This window comes from Buteo buteo, chromosome Z (genome assembly GCF_964188355.1).
Source record: "Buteo buteo chromosome Z, bButBut1.hap1.1, whole genome shotgun sequence".
Classification (NCBI taxonomy): domain Eukaryota; kingdom Metazoa; phylum Chordata; class Aves; order Accipitriformes; family Accipitridae; genus Buteo; species Buteo buteo.
This window is the reverse complement of record NC_134204.1, coordinates 22,684,657-22,702,059: the sequence shown is the minus strand read 5'-3', so window position 1 is coordinate 22,702,059 and position 17,403 is coordinate 22,684,657. Positions and strand designations below refer to the sequence as shown.

Genomic DNA, 17,403 nt, shown 5'->3' with positions numbered 1-17,403 from the left:
TGATGGGAGCCATGAGAAACTCAAACTTGCACTTGACAAAGCTTCAATAGTGTCACAGTTTAAGCCCAGCCAGCAGCTAAACACCATGAAGCCACTTGCTCACATGTCCCCCCTCGGTGGGATGAGGAGAAAATATAAGGAAAAGCTCATGGGTTGAGACAAGGACAGGGAGGGATCACTCACCAGTTATGGTCTCGGGTGAAAACCAGACTCAACTTGGGGAAAAAACCAAAATCAATGTCATTTACTATCACTAAAATCAAAACAGGATAATGGGAGGTAAAACCAAATCTTAAAACACCTTTCCCCCACCCCGCCCTCTTTCCCAGGCTCAACTCCACTCCCAATTTTCTCTACCTCCTCCCCCTCCCAGCAGCACAGGGGGATGGGGAATGGGGGTTGTGGTCAGTCCATCACACGTTGTATCTGCCGCTCCTTCCTCCCCAGGGAGAGGACTCCTCACTCTTTCCCTGCTCCAGCGTGGGGTTCCTCCCACAGAAGACAGTCCTTCACAAACTTCTCCAATGTGGGTCCTTCCCACAGGCTGCAGTTCTCCATGAACTGCTCCAGCGTGGGTCCTTTCCATGGGCTGCAGTCCTTCAGGCACAGACTGCTCCAGCGCGGGCTTTCCCATAGAGTCACGGCCATCTTTGGGGGCATCCCCCTGCTCTGGCGTGGGCTTGTCCCCGGGCTGCAGGTGGGCATCTGCTCCCCCACTCCCCTCCATGGGCTGGGGGGGGACAGCCTGACGTCTCACCACGGGCTGCAGGGGCATCCCCTCCTCTCCCTCCTTCTTCACTGACCTTGCTGTCTGCAGAGGGGTTTCTCTCACATTCCATTCTCCTCCCACCCTGCAGATTCCCCTCTTAAATCTGTTCTCCCAGAGGTGCTACCACTGTCACTGATGGGCTCAGCCTTGGTCTGACTTGGATCCAGGGAAGCTTTGAGCAGCTTCTCACAAGAGCCACCCTCCAGCCCCTCCCCCACTACCAAAACCCCACCACATAAACCCAAAACAAATAGCATTACTGGTAACTTGAAAGCAAGTAACATTCCTGTAGGTGAACAGCATGACCACCCACTCATAAAAATGAAACCAAAGTAAAAGGTTTGTTGTTATCTGCAAGTTTTCTGAAGTCACTTTGTTACTGCTTGGGACTGGACAGTTAGTTTTACAGTGTCAGTGTTGCAGAAGTGGCAAGGAATGCAGCAAACTGTTCCCTTTACAAGTCTGGGAAACTTAAAAGCAGCTTATGCCTGATGCAATCAGAACTGCCACTAGGTAAAACCAATAAGCTACACTGAAAGCATATTATTTGAATAAAGCAAAATAAAAAACACTACTACCACATTTAAGCCTTTAAGCAGCAAAGTCCCTCATTCTTCTTTCTCAAGAGTCAAATATAAGATCAGACTCAGTGTTGTTACACAAGATTCCATTCCAAAAAAAACAAAAACCCCAAACAAACCAACCCAAAAACAAAGAAAGAAAAAAAATAAATAACTGATCAAGTGGCTTAATTACTAAATCTAACTGATAATGCACATTTTTTTAAATGTCACTTAAAGTTTTGGTTAGACACATAGTTTTACAGTTATCTTCCAGAACCTCTGCCTACTCCTTTTAACTAAGCAATTCTAAAATTAACTTGGGTTCCTAGCAACATGAATCAACTGAATTTAGACTGTAATAGTAGACTTATCAAAAGTCTTCCAGGCATGTTCTGCTCATGTAAATGATTCATTGCACTACAAACATTAAAAAAAAAAATAATAAGCATAAGCCTGATAAAATCATTCTCTTTTCCAGGAAAGGTAATTCTAATGTAATTTTTCATACTGCTTTATTACCTTTTGTCTAACAGATGTAAAATCTTGTTTTACAGATTTAGCAATGACCAAATTCAAAGACAGCAAAACTAATTCCACAGAACACTTTTTAGAAAGGAAATGGCAATATATACCAATATATACCAAAATACCTTCTGAGGACATGAACAAAATGCATTTCCAGGGTATTAGACACAGTCAGTACTGTCTCAGCTAAACACTTACTATAGAGGACAAAGGTGGAAGAAAATCATGTCTATCACCTGTCTATCTCTATATTGGGAACACTATAGGAAACTAAAGGCTTTTTAATTTTTTGAGTGAAAATTTAAAAATACTACTCAAACAGCAATATAAAATTGTGAACATTTTAAGTAAAGGAACAAGGACAGAAAAAGAAGGAAGAGCACATGTGCCTGTACATACACAATATGAACAGGTTTGAGGATACAGCAAACAGCGGTTTAAGACAATCTACACCTGGATTACCACCACAGTTTTAGTTCCCTGCTCTCCCTCCCTGACTTCCCTACAACACATCTAACTACAAACTAACACCAATGCAGTGGACAGGCAAAAGCAGCACAGAATTAAACATCTTAAACAGCTGTGGAATCACACTAATAGTCAAAATTAACAGTAGCTAACTTAATTATGATAAGCGTCTTAACAGTCCTATGTAAGTATAGAAGTCTCTACCAAAACCCAGGAAAAATTGATCCAAACAATACAGCTAGGAACATTTGTTTTAGTATCTATGTTCAGTTCAGCGTTGAGAACAATTTAAATAAAACCCCAAATACCAAGTCACAATAAAAGCCAGAGGTTTGGAATATACAATTGCAAGCAAATTTTAAAAAATTACTGTTAACTATTCCCTTCAAAAACATAGAAAGACTTCTGAAAATACACAAGTGGTAATTAGGAAAGCATACCTAAGCTTTCAAGCAAGCAAAAAGAATTGTTCATATACCTGAAAGCTTGTTCGTGTTTTTGAAATAGACAAACAGATAAAACAAAGAACATATTACAGCTCCATAAAAACCTTCTACCCTGCATCTGGAAATACACACTGAAAGTATCTACGTTTCCAAATAATTTTAACTATGCTACAGAGGCATAATGAGAAACTGACTATTAAAAGCCAATGTCTTCTTCAAAACTCTTCAATTTTAAATTACAAACACCATAATGCTTGACTATGTATTTTGTTTACAACACATTCTCACTACTGGACAAAGTCAAGACTGCTTGGTAGTCCTTACTGTGGACTTCCATATCTTACTTTTTGTACTACATTAGTAATTTAACTTAACTCTGAAAAATTAACATAAACCTTTAATGTATCAAAAGTTATTGAATTGTTTTCCTCGATGGACTAAACCTACTGTGAACAACTACAGTGAACACCACATTTTAGTGTTTACCATGGGCTGACCATAGCATTCTCTTCCTGATACTGAGTCTAGTCATACAGTATGGTAAGGAAGACAAGATAACAAACAATAAGATTTGGGAATGGGAAAAAAGTTTTTTTTAAAAAAAAAATAAAATCACACTTTATGATATAAGCAGTAAACAGTTAGAAAGGAAGAACTAAAACAAGAACAAAGCAATGAAGCGACTTTACCCCATTCTGTTACTTATTCCTCAAGCACAAAAAAAATTACAGTGGCACATTCCACAGGTCAAGCCAACAAATATGCTACAGATTTTGTGCTCCAGGAAAGGAGCTCACCCGGCAAATACTTCATACACATTTCTCTATATTGTACTATGGTAAGTGGGTGTATTAAAAGAACTCAAAAGGCTAATTTATCTTCTAGAGCAAACAGAAAGAGATATTTCTGCAATGACATTACTCTTCATTCAGGCATGACCTCTTCCCAATGACTTATCATCTCTTCCCACCTCAACAAGGTGGGAAGCTGTGCTTGGTGCCACAGCAGCCCAGCGAAGTCTTCAGTTCATAAAGCCATCAGAAGAAAAGACAAGTAAAACTGGGCCAGGCAACAGGCCATCACAGAGTGGGTGGAAAGAGCAGTAACTTTACCTATCAAACAGAAACAAAGGATAGATTCCCCCACAACATGATTAGACAGGAAAAAACATGCAATACAAGCTGTGTAATCCTAGTAGCCACGTTTAGCTCTAAAGACATTATTGCCAGCATGTAATGCTGTATTAAACACACTTAGGGAACAAAGATGAGAAGATTCTCTAAAGATTATTCAAAAGCTGTTTATACAAAACACAGAAGGCCTACATAAATATCTGAGAATCTGTGAGTTACAGTGAAAATCCACTTACAGGGTAACAAAAGCTGAATGCTTAAAAAGTGATTTCAAAAAGGACACAAAATTTAACACATCTTCCTGGTCAACACTTTTGTAGGAACAATGCCCAGAAGCTCTGGATGTAACAATATGAAAATCTACACCAGATAAGTAAGCCTAAATGATGGACCCATTAGCTCGACCAGCAACAGCAGACTTGAAACCCTACTTGTGATCTGGCCACTATGGAAGGACAAAGACACATTGTGTCCATATGGCTTACACAAGGATTAGGTAATTGAGTCAAATGATTTAAATGTGGTAACAAAAAAGTCTTAATCACAGGGAACAAATAGATGTATGTCACCAAAGGAAAGGGTAAAAGCACATTACCGTTTAAATCTATCCTTGAGAGCTTGTAAAATAGGGTTACTACCCAAACCTGCACAGAATTTTTATAGCGTCATTATACCTCCTATCCTGCTATAAAATCATTGTTGCTATTGGGAGTTGTACGTAAAGATCAAGATCATCGTACAGGATCACCCAGAAGACAGAAGATGCTACAGGCCTCTCAACTCTGAAAAACGTCAATTGCACAGAAGTTGGGTGTTAAAGAAAAAAATTACAGCCCTGACCGTTACAAAAATTTAGTCTCATTTGTGTTTGAAGGTGAAACAGTTACCATGATGTTTTGGCAAGCCTAAGGAGAGGAGCTGCCAGTAGGTTTTTCGACTAGATGGATTATCTTTGACCATGACCAGTTCCAGCTGCTTCAGAGACAAGTGAAGAAAATTCTTAAGTAGGCAATTAAAAATAACACAGCCACAGGCAAGATTTCTTCCTACCTCCCGTCAGTTAGAGATTATTTAAACTACAGACTCAGGAAGAACAGAAACTACCTTTTAGTGTTGCTGTTGTATTTTTTTAATTTTTAGTGTAAAACTGGATATTCCTACCATTCTTCTTAAAATTCTGCTATGCTTCTAGCCTCCATCTCCTCTGGTAACAAGCTCCACATGATAACTGTACCTAGTCTACTCTCCTTTATCAGTTTTAAGTTGTGTCTTTCAAACACTGACAGTTCTCCTGTTCTTGTATTACGAAAAAATGGGCACAAACTCATGATCTTTCTTTTTTACGCCATTTGATAGTTAACAGCTAAAAATTCAGCATTTTTTCCTTTCCGGGAAGCTCAGTCAAATCTTCAGTCACTCTTCCCATTACAAGAATGTCCTTTCTCCTCATGCCTGTTACATTATTTCTGACACAGTGAGATCAGAATTGTATTCCCCTCCCCCACTTTCAAAATGAGCAAATATATAATTAATTTCTCTGTCTTTCTAAGTAGTATTTCAGACCTGCAAAGACAGAGAGAATAGGAACAGCCTGAGGAGGAAATGGACAGAACACAATTGGACTGAAAAAGTAAAGGAAAAACACCAATCAGCCTACTAAAGCGCTGCAGGGCATAAGAGATTTATCCTATTTCAGCAAAAGACTGAATTTATGGGGAAAAAAATGTGAGATGATCTTTCTCCAAGTAGTTATATAGGTCTTTGTCATCATTAATGGGATAATGCACAAGAAGTGCAGATATGGGTATAAATTCACATGTAAAGCAGTGGGCTATTATTATTTGAGTAAAGGGAATTTTTCAACACACAAATGCCCATATTTAGACCTCAACAAGGAGCATCTTCTGGACAGGAGCACTCCAGCAGGTCTCGCGGGTACCCTCTGGCTCCCTCTGCACTTCCCCAAGCTTCTGTGTCATAAGGCACGTTTTTCAAAATTGAAAATGCATTCCATTCTTAGCAATTCGCAACCTAAAATGAAGGAGTTCCTTCCTGTTTCCAAGACAGATTACCAAGGTGTATTTCAAGCAACACACATAATTTACACTGAAATAAACAGTAAATTTCAGTATCACAAATTATTATAAAAACCCAAATGAGCTGACCACTTAGTATGCTCTTACATGAACATAACTAGTTATTCTAATTATAACTGGAAATATTATCCACAACTGTAGACAACATTTATACCAATGTTTACCCACTGAGAAAAAACAGATACACAGCAAGCAGCTCTGCAGCGCCAGTCCTTGAAAATCTTGGGGTTTATCCAAACACTGGTTTTCATGTGTTTTTGGCCATGATTTCTAACAATGCCTTTCGTTTGTACAACATCTATTTTCTATTCAGTCCTGTAAGAAAACTCTCATGAAACACTTGAAGCCTAAATAGAACTTGTCAAAATGACAGACTATGTAACTTTTCTTTCCAGAATGTTCTGGTCTCATTCTCACATTTATTGTGTTCTGCATGTCTTTGCAATTTTGTTGTAGTGAACAAGTATGACTTGTAACATTGATGTTTAACCAAAAAAATGCTCTTCTGTTAGGTTTTCTTTTTATTTAAAGAAAAACAGAGTTATCTGGAATGAATAAAACTCTGTAGTCAGAAAAGCTTTTAACATAACTGGTGGACTGATGGGAAAAAATGCATACTTTTTCAAATGACCCCATCAACAAAATAACACTTTATCCTTCTCCGAATTCAGAAAATAAACAGGTAAATAAGGAAACTTTGAAGAACTACTGTACATACCTCTCAAAATAGTATTTCATTTTAAAAAAGGACCCCCTACAGACAAGACAACATGCAAAAAAAAACCCAGACCAACACTGCTTTCTCCACTTTCTCCAAAAGTTGCTTCAACGGTTTTAATTGTGCTTTCAGTCAAGGGTAGATGGTATGATACCCAGCCCTGATTCTACCTAGGACTCCGTTCTGGGTAGAGCAGATCCAGGTAGCTCCCTGTTACTGAACCAGAAGATCATATGTGAAGACTTCCACTTCACCCTGGCCATGCATTTCTTACACACCAATACTGCTGGGGTCACAGATCCCTCTGTGAGCTATTGGAACTCACAAATCGAGTAGAAAACTAGCATATCCAAAAGTCTCCTCTTGTGTTTAGTGAATCCAATCATCCATTAACTTATTAAATCATCAGAAGAAAAAAAAAAATCATTGGGAGATGATGGATGGGAGAGTTTGTAGGAACAACACAGCTGACAGAGGCACAGGCAAGCAAGACCCTCCCCTTGTTAGGAGCAGCTAGATCAATTTTGACTGCCAGTGCAACCACAGCTCAGGTTGGAAACCTACCTTCTGAAAGGCAATGAAATCTAGCGCTGGCTGTCCTTTGGTATCTTTCTCAAAATGCTCCCTTCCACATACCTAGGACAGTTTCTCCTACAGCTTAATGGGAAGAGAATGACACAAAGCTGCAACAGCCAGAGCCAGAATGGGGAGACCTCCTCCTCCAGTCCCAATGACAAACAAGCAAACCTCACAATAACCAGGACCCACTAACTCTGGTATGACACTGCAGTCTGGTTGCTCACACAGGGACCAAGTTAACACAAGTGCTCAAAACCCTATAGTCTGAGCAACTGCTGTGAAGGCATCCCCGTGGTATATTTCTGATGTGTCATATATTTAATGTGCTGCATCACATGTGTAAGCAATACAGCAATATATGTGAACCATTAACAGTAATGAAAGTAAGTATTGTTAGGTTCAAGAGTTACTGTCCTCACTTCTGACATTAGAAGTGAGCAGAACCCTGCGGGGGGAGGGAGGGGAAAGCAGCAAAGCATTCTCATGCCTTATTTTCTGAAGGCATACAAACCAAACAATAACGTTTATTAGAAGTTCACACAGACCTCAGAAAAACAGTTTTACAAGTTGCTACAGTGAGGTTTTCTGAAACCTGAGACAGAGATCTGCAGGAGTTATGCAAATAACTGCCAGACCTATCAGATTCTTCAAGAGACACACAAGCCATTAAGCACAAATTGAGGGGTGAGGTATAATACAGTGTCCAGCCAACACCGACCATTATTTTATTGCAGGGTTGAACTGCAGTATGGGACACAAGAAAGACAAGCTGCATAAAGCTCATCAGCTGCTTGTTTCCTGACCCATGACAAAACCAAGCTAACTTCAGTGCTTTGACCTCCAGATCCTTCTTCCCTTAGAAACATCTGCTTATTCTTTAGCAAGCTCCTGAACCCCAGAGAAAAAAAAAGGAAAAAAAAAAAAAAAAAAAGACTTTCCAGAAAATCCCAGCAAAACCCCACCCTGGTTTAGCAGGCTTCAGAGACCTCACAGAGACCAAGAACAGATGACATATCCCCACTCAAATTAAAGAGCTGAAGTCAGGAGTGACCTGCGATTGATTCAGCCAGTGAACTTCCCACTTCGGTTTTTTCCTACCAGACGAATACGAAGAGTGAGCACCCTAAACCTGTCGTCACACGCGCCTCCTTTATTCACGCGTATCTCTAGACAGCACCACACATCCCTCAGCCCGGAGATGCTGGGCAGGATGAGACACACCGGATGCGCAACGGAGAAGTAAGATCTCGTGGGCATAAATAGCAAGCGCTCTTCTCACATTTTAATCATAAAGAACGTCCGAAATAGTAACATCAAGCGTTTCCGTCGGGGCACACTGTTGTGCCGTTTTTTCAGAGCACCGCTGGTACACCAGAGCGAACGAGAAGTTGTTTCTTGACGTTAAAGGCCTCTCGTCCCTCCATCACCTCATCCCCCCGCTCCCCCCCCCACCTCCCCGGGCTCTCCTCCCCAGCCGCGCCCCCTCCCCCCAGCATCCCCCCACCGCCCCCCTCCACAGCCACCTCTCCCCTTTCCCCCTCCCCACCCCCACGCCCGCTCCCCCCCGCTCAGCCCCCCCCACCCCCCACCCCACCCCGCCGCCGCCCGTCCCTCCCCGCCCTGCCGCAGCCTCCCCGTCCCCAGCGGCCGCCGCCGCCGCTCGCGCCCCGCGCAACCGCCCTGCGCCGCCAAGCGCGAGCGCTCCCCTGACAACCGCAGCGCGCGCCAGGCCCGGCCACTCCCCGGCCCCGCGCACACAATGGGCCCCGCGAGCAGCCCCCTCCCCGCCCCACCCCCTCCCCCGCGCCGAGGCGGCGGCGGCGCCCGGCCGGGGTCTGCGGCCGCTCCCCCGCCGGGCCGGCCCCTGCCGCCGCCCCTGCCCCACTGACCATCGCTGCGCTTGATCTCCACGTAGATCCCTATCTGGATCTTGCCGAAGTTGGCCGCTGCCATCGCGTCATGGGGCAGCCGCGGAGGTCGCTGCCGGCCGGGTGCACGGGCGGCGGGGAGGGGAGGGAGGGGAGGGCGCGCACAGCTGCGCTGGCAGCGGCGGCACCGACCGCGGCGGCTCGGGCAGGGAGGGAGGGAGGCGGGGAGGGAGGGACGGACGGGGAGAGGGAGGAGGGGGAAGAGAGAAAAGGCGCCGGCCGGATACAACAGGCGCTGGGCGCTGGCGCGCCTGCGCGGCTGAGCCGTGGCGTCACAGCAGGACGGGCTCACGGGGGAGGCGCCGCCGCGGCCTTCGTCAGCCGCCCGCGCTCTCCTCCTCCTCCTCCCCTCCTCCTCCACCCCCTACTGCCTCGGTGGAAGGGGGCCCGGGGGGGTCCCACGTCACGGGGGCGCTCGGTGTTCTTACCCCCCGGCCTTCGGGAGGCCCGACTCGCCCCGCCCCGCCTCGCCCTTCGCCCCCCCCGTCGTCCCCCCCCCGGCGCCGCAGCTGTTCCCTCCCAGCCGCCCTTCGCGGCGCCGCGGCTGGACGGGCACAAGATGGGCGCCCCCGCTGCCCTGGGGCCGGCGGCCCGCGGGAAGGCCCTGCTCCTGGCCGCCGTGCCGCCTCCGCGGGCCGGGAGAGGCTCGTCCCAGCCGCAGGCCGCCTGTGCGAGCCTTTGCCTCGCGGACATCTCCCCGGCCTGGAAACGCACACGCGCGCCTGTTCGGCACCAGATGGTGACTGAGCTGCTCTGAAGTTTTAATGTAATAGCTTTATCTACCTCCTGTCTGCTCATACGGCTCCTCTGTGCCAAGTAGAGCAGCTTAGAAGCAATCTTCGCGCTCCCCAACTTGCCGGCAGCTCTTGGGTCCGAGGAGGGCCACACTGGCAACGCACAGCATCCATCCATCTTTGCCTCGTGGCTGCCCCATTCCTTTATATGGCCTAAATAAAAACCAACATACACTTTGTGCTCCTCATTTCCCTATAATGACTCCTGTACCTCAGGCAAGCAGCTTCATTAAGGACTGTCCCTTGGGTTTCTCCTCCAAGGGCAGTTCCTGACATGGTGAAGCCACCACCAGTTTAATATTGTCCTTCCTGCGTGGCTTCCTGGTCACTTTGAGCGGCATCACAATAAATACCCTAAACACGCAGCCTCTTCTTGCCCAGCAAAGCCAGTCTATTAAAAATAATCCCCCAATCCATGCTTCAAAGGGTAATACGTAATGACAGGTTGTCAACACCGTGCCACCCCCCGAAAGCTGCGCCCTCCCAGCCAGCCTGTCCCCCTCCTTGCCTCATGTCCTCTCCCTGCCTCCGCTGTCAGTTTCATACTGAAATCAGTATGAAAACGGCCATTCAGAGTCAAGAAGTTATGGCTCTCAATTCCTCCGGGGGGGGGGGGGGGGGGGGCAGGGAGAGAGAAAGACCAGCCCTGCAAAGAAGGACTTGGGGGCACTGGTGGGTGAAAAACTGGACACCAGCAATGTGCACTCACAGCCCAGAAAGCCAATCGTGTCCTGGGCTGCATCGAAAGAAGCATGGCCAGCAGTCGAGGGAGGTGATTCTGCTCCTCTACTCCACCCTGGTGAGACCCCACCTGCAGTACTGCATCCAGCTCTGGGGTCCTCAGTACAGGAAAGACATGGACCTGTTGGAGTGGGTCCAGAGGAGGGCCACAAAAATGATTGGAGGGATGGAACACCTCTCCTGTGAGGACAGGCTGAGAGAGTTGGGGTTGTTCAGCCTGGAGAACAGAAGGCTCTGGGGAGAACTTAGGGCAGCCTTCCAGTACTTAAAGGGGGCCTACAAGAAAGATGGGACAGACTTTTTAGTAGCGCCTGTAGTGATAGGACAAGGGGTAATGGTTTTATACTGATAGAGGGTAGGTTTAGATTAGAAATAAGAAAGAAGGTCAACAAAGCTGGTGAGGGGCCTGGAGCTGGTGAGGACGAGAGGAAAAGGCCTCAAGTTGCAGCAGGGGAGGTTTAGATTGGGTATTAGGAAAAATTTCTTTACTGAAAGGGTTGTCAGGCATTGGAACAGGCTGCCCAGGGAAGTGGTGGAGTCACCATCCCTGGAGGTGTTCAAAAAGGGAGTAGACAAAGCACTTTGAGACATGGTTTATTGGGCATGGTTGACAGTTGGACTCAATGATCTTAAAATGATTCTATGATTCTAAGTGTTTTATGATAAGGGTGGTGCGACACTGGAACAGGTTGCCGCAACGGATGCCCCATCCCTGGAATTGTTCAAGGCTAGGTTGGATGGGGCTTTGAGCGGCCTGGTCTAGTGAGAGATGTCCCTGCCCATGGCAGGGGGGTTGGAACTTGATGATCTTTAAGCTCCCTTCCAACCCAAACCATTCTAAGATTCTATATACATACACACAAAAGAGCCAGAAGAGGAACTGACAGAAAGTTAAATGCAACAACCATCTTGCACAACTTGGTTGCACTTGTATTGGCTCTAACTGGTATAAATCACCCTTTTGATGAAGTGTTAAGGAAAAATTAACAGAGTGAATGTTTAATGCTTTCAAAAACTGGGTCTTACTCTCTTATCCTTGCCCACCTTCGTTTTTGACATGAGAAATTTAGCTCTGAATCATGTTATTCGTGGAAGGCATTGCTTACTATGGTTATGGTGGAATTACAATATTACAAGTATCAAGATATGTCCAGCAAAACTACTTTGGCTTTTTAGCTTAGTCACTGCCCATTTAATTTAGACTACTGACAAGCACTAGGAAGAAATATCTCTTTGAAAAAGATCTTATGCAAGAAATACCATGAAGAGTCCAGTGCTTTTAAGAAGGCCTCTTCTAATTATAACAGAATTAAAGATATCCTCTTTTTAACTTACAGATGTTTTTGAAATAAAACCAAAATGCAACAAATGTTTTAGACTTACATAAGTGTTAGGCAGGGACTAGCTTTGAATTTAAAAAAAAAGTTTCTTCTACCCACTATAATTCCATGGCATTTCAATGACTTGAACTGAATGTTTTGTAATATTCTTTTTACACAAATTCTTCTGCATAGACATACCTTTTAGAGTTCAGCTTTGTTTTAGAGAATTACCCACGATAGACTTGGATAGCCATTGCTTGGTCTCTGTTTAACTGTTATATTTATGATCAATTTGATTAAATCTTTTCTCATGTTTTTATGCAATGTAAAAATAAAAACAATCAGATTCTAAGATTAGGTGCAGAGTAATTGAAAAGCATCTCATTTGAAATAGTTAAATAAGAAATGGTAAATTATTTTTCATACTATTTGCTCTGTCTATTCCACAAAGGTTAAACTGAAAAATTTGAGAGGTGAATTATATATTAATTTTCTGGAAAAAATATTTGAGTCCTGTTGTTGCAGGAATAGGTGATTACTTTTACACACAAACCATCCCACTGAGGTAAAGAGGGTATATCTTAGAAACATGTACACAATTGTAAGTATTTACAAAATCAGGTGCTACTCTAAAAAAGAATACATATCAGTCTGGAATTAATCCTGAAGTCTCTGAAATACTTAGGCCTTAGTACAGAAAATTGTTTAAGACTGTTCTAAACTTTAAATATGAATTTGAAGTTGACTCATGAAAATAAGACCGCAAATTATTATTTTGTTGTATGCTCTGTGAGAACAGAGATTTTTGTTACTGTCATAAAGCACACATGGAGGCTTTCATAGAGCAAGTCAGCAAAGGCCAGAAAATCACTTGTGTGTGTCTAGAAAATAAACAGCAGTAGCAGTAAATAAATTCAAATATTTTTAAAATATGGCAAAGTATTATAGGAAGTTTTCTTATGCAAATAAAGTTCTGTAATAGTTTGGGGTTTTTTTAAGCAAGTGTTGCTTTTTTGAAGAAAAACCACTTAAAACTGTACTCCTGAGTATCAGGTCTTTCTTACCTAATATTCTAAACATATGTCTTTTTTCATAGCTTCAGTTAACAATACATGTTCAATCCAGCATTAAGCAGAAGAACAAAGCTTTAAAGTCCAAAATTTTGCTATACATTATTTAATTGAGGTGCTGGAAAATTTTATTATATAGAGTATTCCACTTTATTGGCCCACTAACATAGACTTTCTCTGACCATTTTTTAGAAAGTATATTTGAGCTTTCTAAAATAATGTTTGCAAAATTTCCAGAACAGTATGTGTCTACTTTTATATATCAGTACATGGTGTTCTTGACAATACAGACAAATAATACAATTACTGAGGCTTTGGCATTCAGTTCAAAACTTTGGCTGCTTTTGAATTAGTAAGATGTCAAAAATAGTGGGAAATGATCATGCACCATTTGTTTTTCAGCTGTTAGCAGGAATTCTTCAATTTTCAACAAACACTAGTATCTGCTTGCATTTCACACAGACACAATCATATTGATTAAAATTTTTAATTCACTGTATTTTGATGTCAAAATCAAGTTGTGAATCACAGCCTACCACCTTGATAACTTAAAATTCATTGATTATTATGTATTTGAATTATTTCACTGCACTAGTGAACAAATGATTAATCATAGTACATGTTTGTAATCATACTGATATGAAATATATTCTTTTTAAAGCTCAACTCAGAAAATACTTTTGGAGTTCCATGAATGCAACTGGTATAAAATGTGCATGCAGGTCAGTCAACAGTCAGGTTAAAGGAACATGTGGTTACTTGTAAGATTAAAAGAAATAGTCAATGTCTTTATTACATAGAAAAAAAATTTTAAAAGGAACCACTGTAATACTGTAGCTTCTCCCATCATCATGAGTACCTGTTTCAGTGTACAAAAACTTGCAAAATTAGTAATAGATTATTTCTTTCACTTAAGAATCAGTAAATATGCAAGAAGCGCCTGAAGTAGTTTGAGATCCCAGTTACCCACTTAGACTGATAGACTCTTCTTGTCCAGTTCAGTACCTTTGTGAAAACAGCAATGGCTGAGCTGTCTCACAGGTCCCTTCCTGCTCTTTTTTTCTTTTAAGCATCTCTTCATCTGTATTGTAAGGCTATTTAAAACTACCCCCTGCTGGACACAGCACTTCGTGAGTAGTAGCACTATACAATAGTATCAGAAAGTGATAAAAAGAGGAGAACCGCCTTACTTATAGACATAAAATATTTTAATGTATTTCCCACTGCTTTATTAGATATAAAAATCTGATTTTTATGTAACTACCTCTGTATAATAAATTGTTGTGTTATTCATAACTTTGTGTAACTGCCTTATCTGAGACTCAAAATGTTTTAAGTGGTGCACTCAAAGCTTCATAACTAACCTTTTGTCTTCCACAAATGCGTTCTAGATTCCATTGCATTAAATGTCTACAAATTCTGCTGGTTATCTTCAACAAATGAACTGATGACTCATTTGAGTGACAGTACTTTTGGGATTATAATTATCTTATTATACATTAGAAAAACCATAGATGGTTAGGTTTTCTGATTTAAACAAATATTTCTAAGCATAATAGCTTTCTTTGTATTAGAGAATGCAGATGCTGAAACTATTGTTGTAACACTCAAACATACTTGTCATACCGTCCACCTTAGGAGAGCTGTCAGTGAGCTACTGGTACTCATGCCATCATGATAATTGGAAACGTTAAATTGTTCTTCAGGAGTGTTTTGCTAAGGGGCAAATTGAAGCAAAAGTTTATAATTGCTCTGTTTGTCACCAGTGTCATCCCACAGCACTCTGATAACTCCTCACTTGGCTTTTCTGGTCACTTGTCTGTATGCTCCCTAAGAAGGTCAGGTTTTCTAAAAGCCTCTCATCTGCATGAACAGGGCTAAAGAGATCTGTTTGTATTTTTTTGCAGTTCTAGCTACTTATATTACTTTATTTTCATGTGGATTCTCCTGTAAGAATCCTTCTAGCAGCATGCATAGGGCTGGCATAAGGGTGCATGATCAGGCCAAATATAGTAAGAAAATGTGAGGCTCACTGAACTCTGCTGTTGTGAAGAACATCACTCCACATATAGCAGTTTTGGTCCAGTTCTACTGGTTTGGATGGCCAGCCAAAAATGTGGAGAAAAGTAATTATTGAGCAAGTTTGGCCCTAAGACAAATGCAAATATACAAATAAAATTGTTATTTCACTTATTGCTTTATTATTCCAGAATGACCTGCACTCCTAAAGAACTTTTGCATGCAGAAAAGTGGGGCATTGCTAGATACTAGATAAAGAATCAAAAGTGAAGAAGTGCGTGAATGTATTCTGGTCTCTTCAAAGCAGAAGACACGGGAGAAACAAAGTACATTTGGGAAAAGCACTCCTCCCTCTATTACCATGCCCTTCACTCCAGCTCGGCATTTGTCGCCACAGTGACAACATCTTTTGCTCTTCCCTGTATTCATAGCTACTTGTGCACATTGGCTGGATTAGTCATAACAGGTGGCTAAGGTTAAAATGGCAGTCCAGAAAAACTACACTAGTTCAAAAGTCACAAAATGGTAGAACCACTGAAGAATAACAAAGCTGAATGTGCTTATTGCAGTAGACAGCGGTGTGGTCATTATGGTTCTGGCACATACATTATGTGCTCTCTTACTCATTCCATATGCTGCTGCTGAGTGTCTGGCCCAAGGCAGCTACGTATCTGGGGTCATATTTCATTATGCTTTCCTATTGATTGTATGAAACACAGACAGAACTCCTGCTAGATAGCAAACGGCTTCAGAAAAAACAAGCAAAAGAAGACGAACCTCTCTCTAAGCCTCTTGCTGCCTACAGGTAAGCCCAGAACTACTATACTGTGGATATTTATATTTTGTCTTCATCTTCCTCTTCCTTCTTTCTTTTCTCCCTTTTCTCTCCTCACCAAATCTTCAAGGGAAATCTCAGAGGGATTGTGATAAAACAGCGTTCCAGTCAGGCTATTCAGCTGAGTGACAAATGCACGTTTCCTACATGCTTCTGCTATCCAATGTAACATTTCTATCAGAAGGAGATATCCTGTGTCATATTACCTGTGAAAATAATTTTAGCATGAATGCATCCACCTTGTAGCTAAATCTAATAATCACATCCCATCTTTGCACCACCAGTAAGTGACTTCTGTAGCAAGTCATGTAGACGTATTCTGCCTTGTAAAAATTGAATGGTATCTTTACTTGTTCTGAGAAGTTATTTTGTAGCTGTCTATATATTTCTGCGTCATTAGCACACTCTATTAGCAAACCCAGATATTCATACCTGAGGTATTTTTGTCTTAACACACAGTGTTTTAACACATTTGTATGTGACATTTGAATTCATGTAGATAGTCAACATGCTTGTTTATGATTTTCCCCCTTTTTAATGCCCTTTCATAAATGTGGTGTAATGTGTGTGTAATTACCTAGAACTACATTGCATAATACTATCGCAACACCCAAACAGGCACCGTGCTTGGTAATGCACCCAGAGGATGTGGAACTCAGTCCTGAATCTGCCTGTTCCTCAACACACAACACAGAGGTAAAAAAAATACAAAAAGAGCTATTTGCAGTTTCTCAGTCATGAGGCAGTCAGGAGCTAAATTCAACCTAAAAGGATATTCTAGACAGTCAGTGGATTTTATTCCATGTATCCTGGAAGATAGAAAGCATTGAAATAAGCATGATGATACAGCAATCCCAAGCTTCCTTCTAAGCCCCAGCACAGACCTCTGACAGTAGATATCCTTCTGCTAGTACCCCGACTGTGCAACTGGAGCACACTTGTAACTATAATGATGCATACTTTCATGAAGTAGAAATAGTGAGGCAATTTTCTTTTTTTAATCAAAGTAATTAAAACTGTGCTTTTCATCCCTATGCTCCTATAAGAGAGAATTTGGTGCAGTCAGGTACTTTTTTGTTCCCTGTGTTTTTCCATATAACAAACTTGCATTGAATCTTCTAAAACAAAAAGAAATAGTGAAAGTTGCTTTATTAAAATAAAAATCACTACTAAATAAAATTATTTTCTTAAAATGCATTTGTTGTCTAGTAATTTGATTAAAATGGATGTTTACTCTTTCTTGACTGATTCCTTGGAAAAAATAAGAAGTTTGCTTGCAAATGATTTAATGCGTTTTTTAATCTTCATTAATGTCAGAGGAATAAAAAAACCTTTGAAGATTTATCAGCTTTTATACCCTTGCAAATCTCACTGCATTTCCTATCCATTCACCTTGG

The 17,403-nt window shown here is 42.0% G+C and overlaps 1 protein-coding gene across 3 annotated transcripts in view; it reads right to left on the bottom strand.

Annotated features, from left to right (window-relative positions):
- KIF2A (kinesin family member 2A) overlaps positions 1-9,375 on the bottom strand; it is a 60,592-nt gene extending 51,217 nt beyond the window's left edge. For 2 of the 3 annotated variants that reach the window (XM_075019785.1, XM_075019786.1), the window contains exon 1: positions 9,187-9,372. In XM_075019785.1, the coding sequence (XP_074875886.1) occupies positions 9,187-9,250 (64 nt within the window). In that variant the 5' untranslated portion in view covers positions 9,251-9,372. Of the gene's footprint in view, positions 1-9,186 lie in introns of all 3 variants that reach the window. The other variant, XM_075019788.1, reaches the window with a different exon arrangement.
- Positions 9,376-17,403: the final 8,028 nt, after the last annotated feature.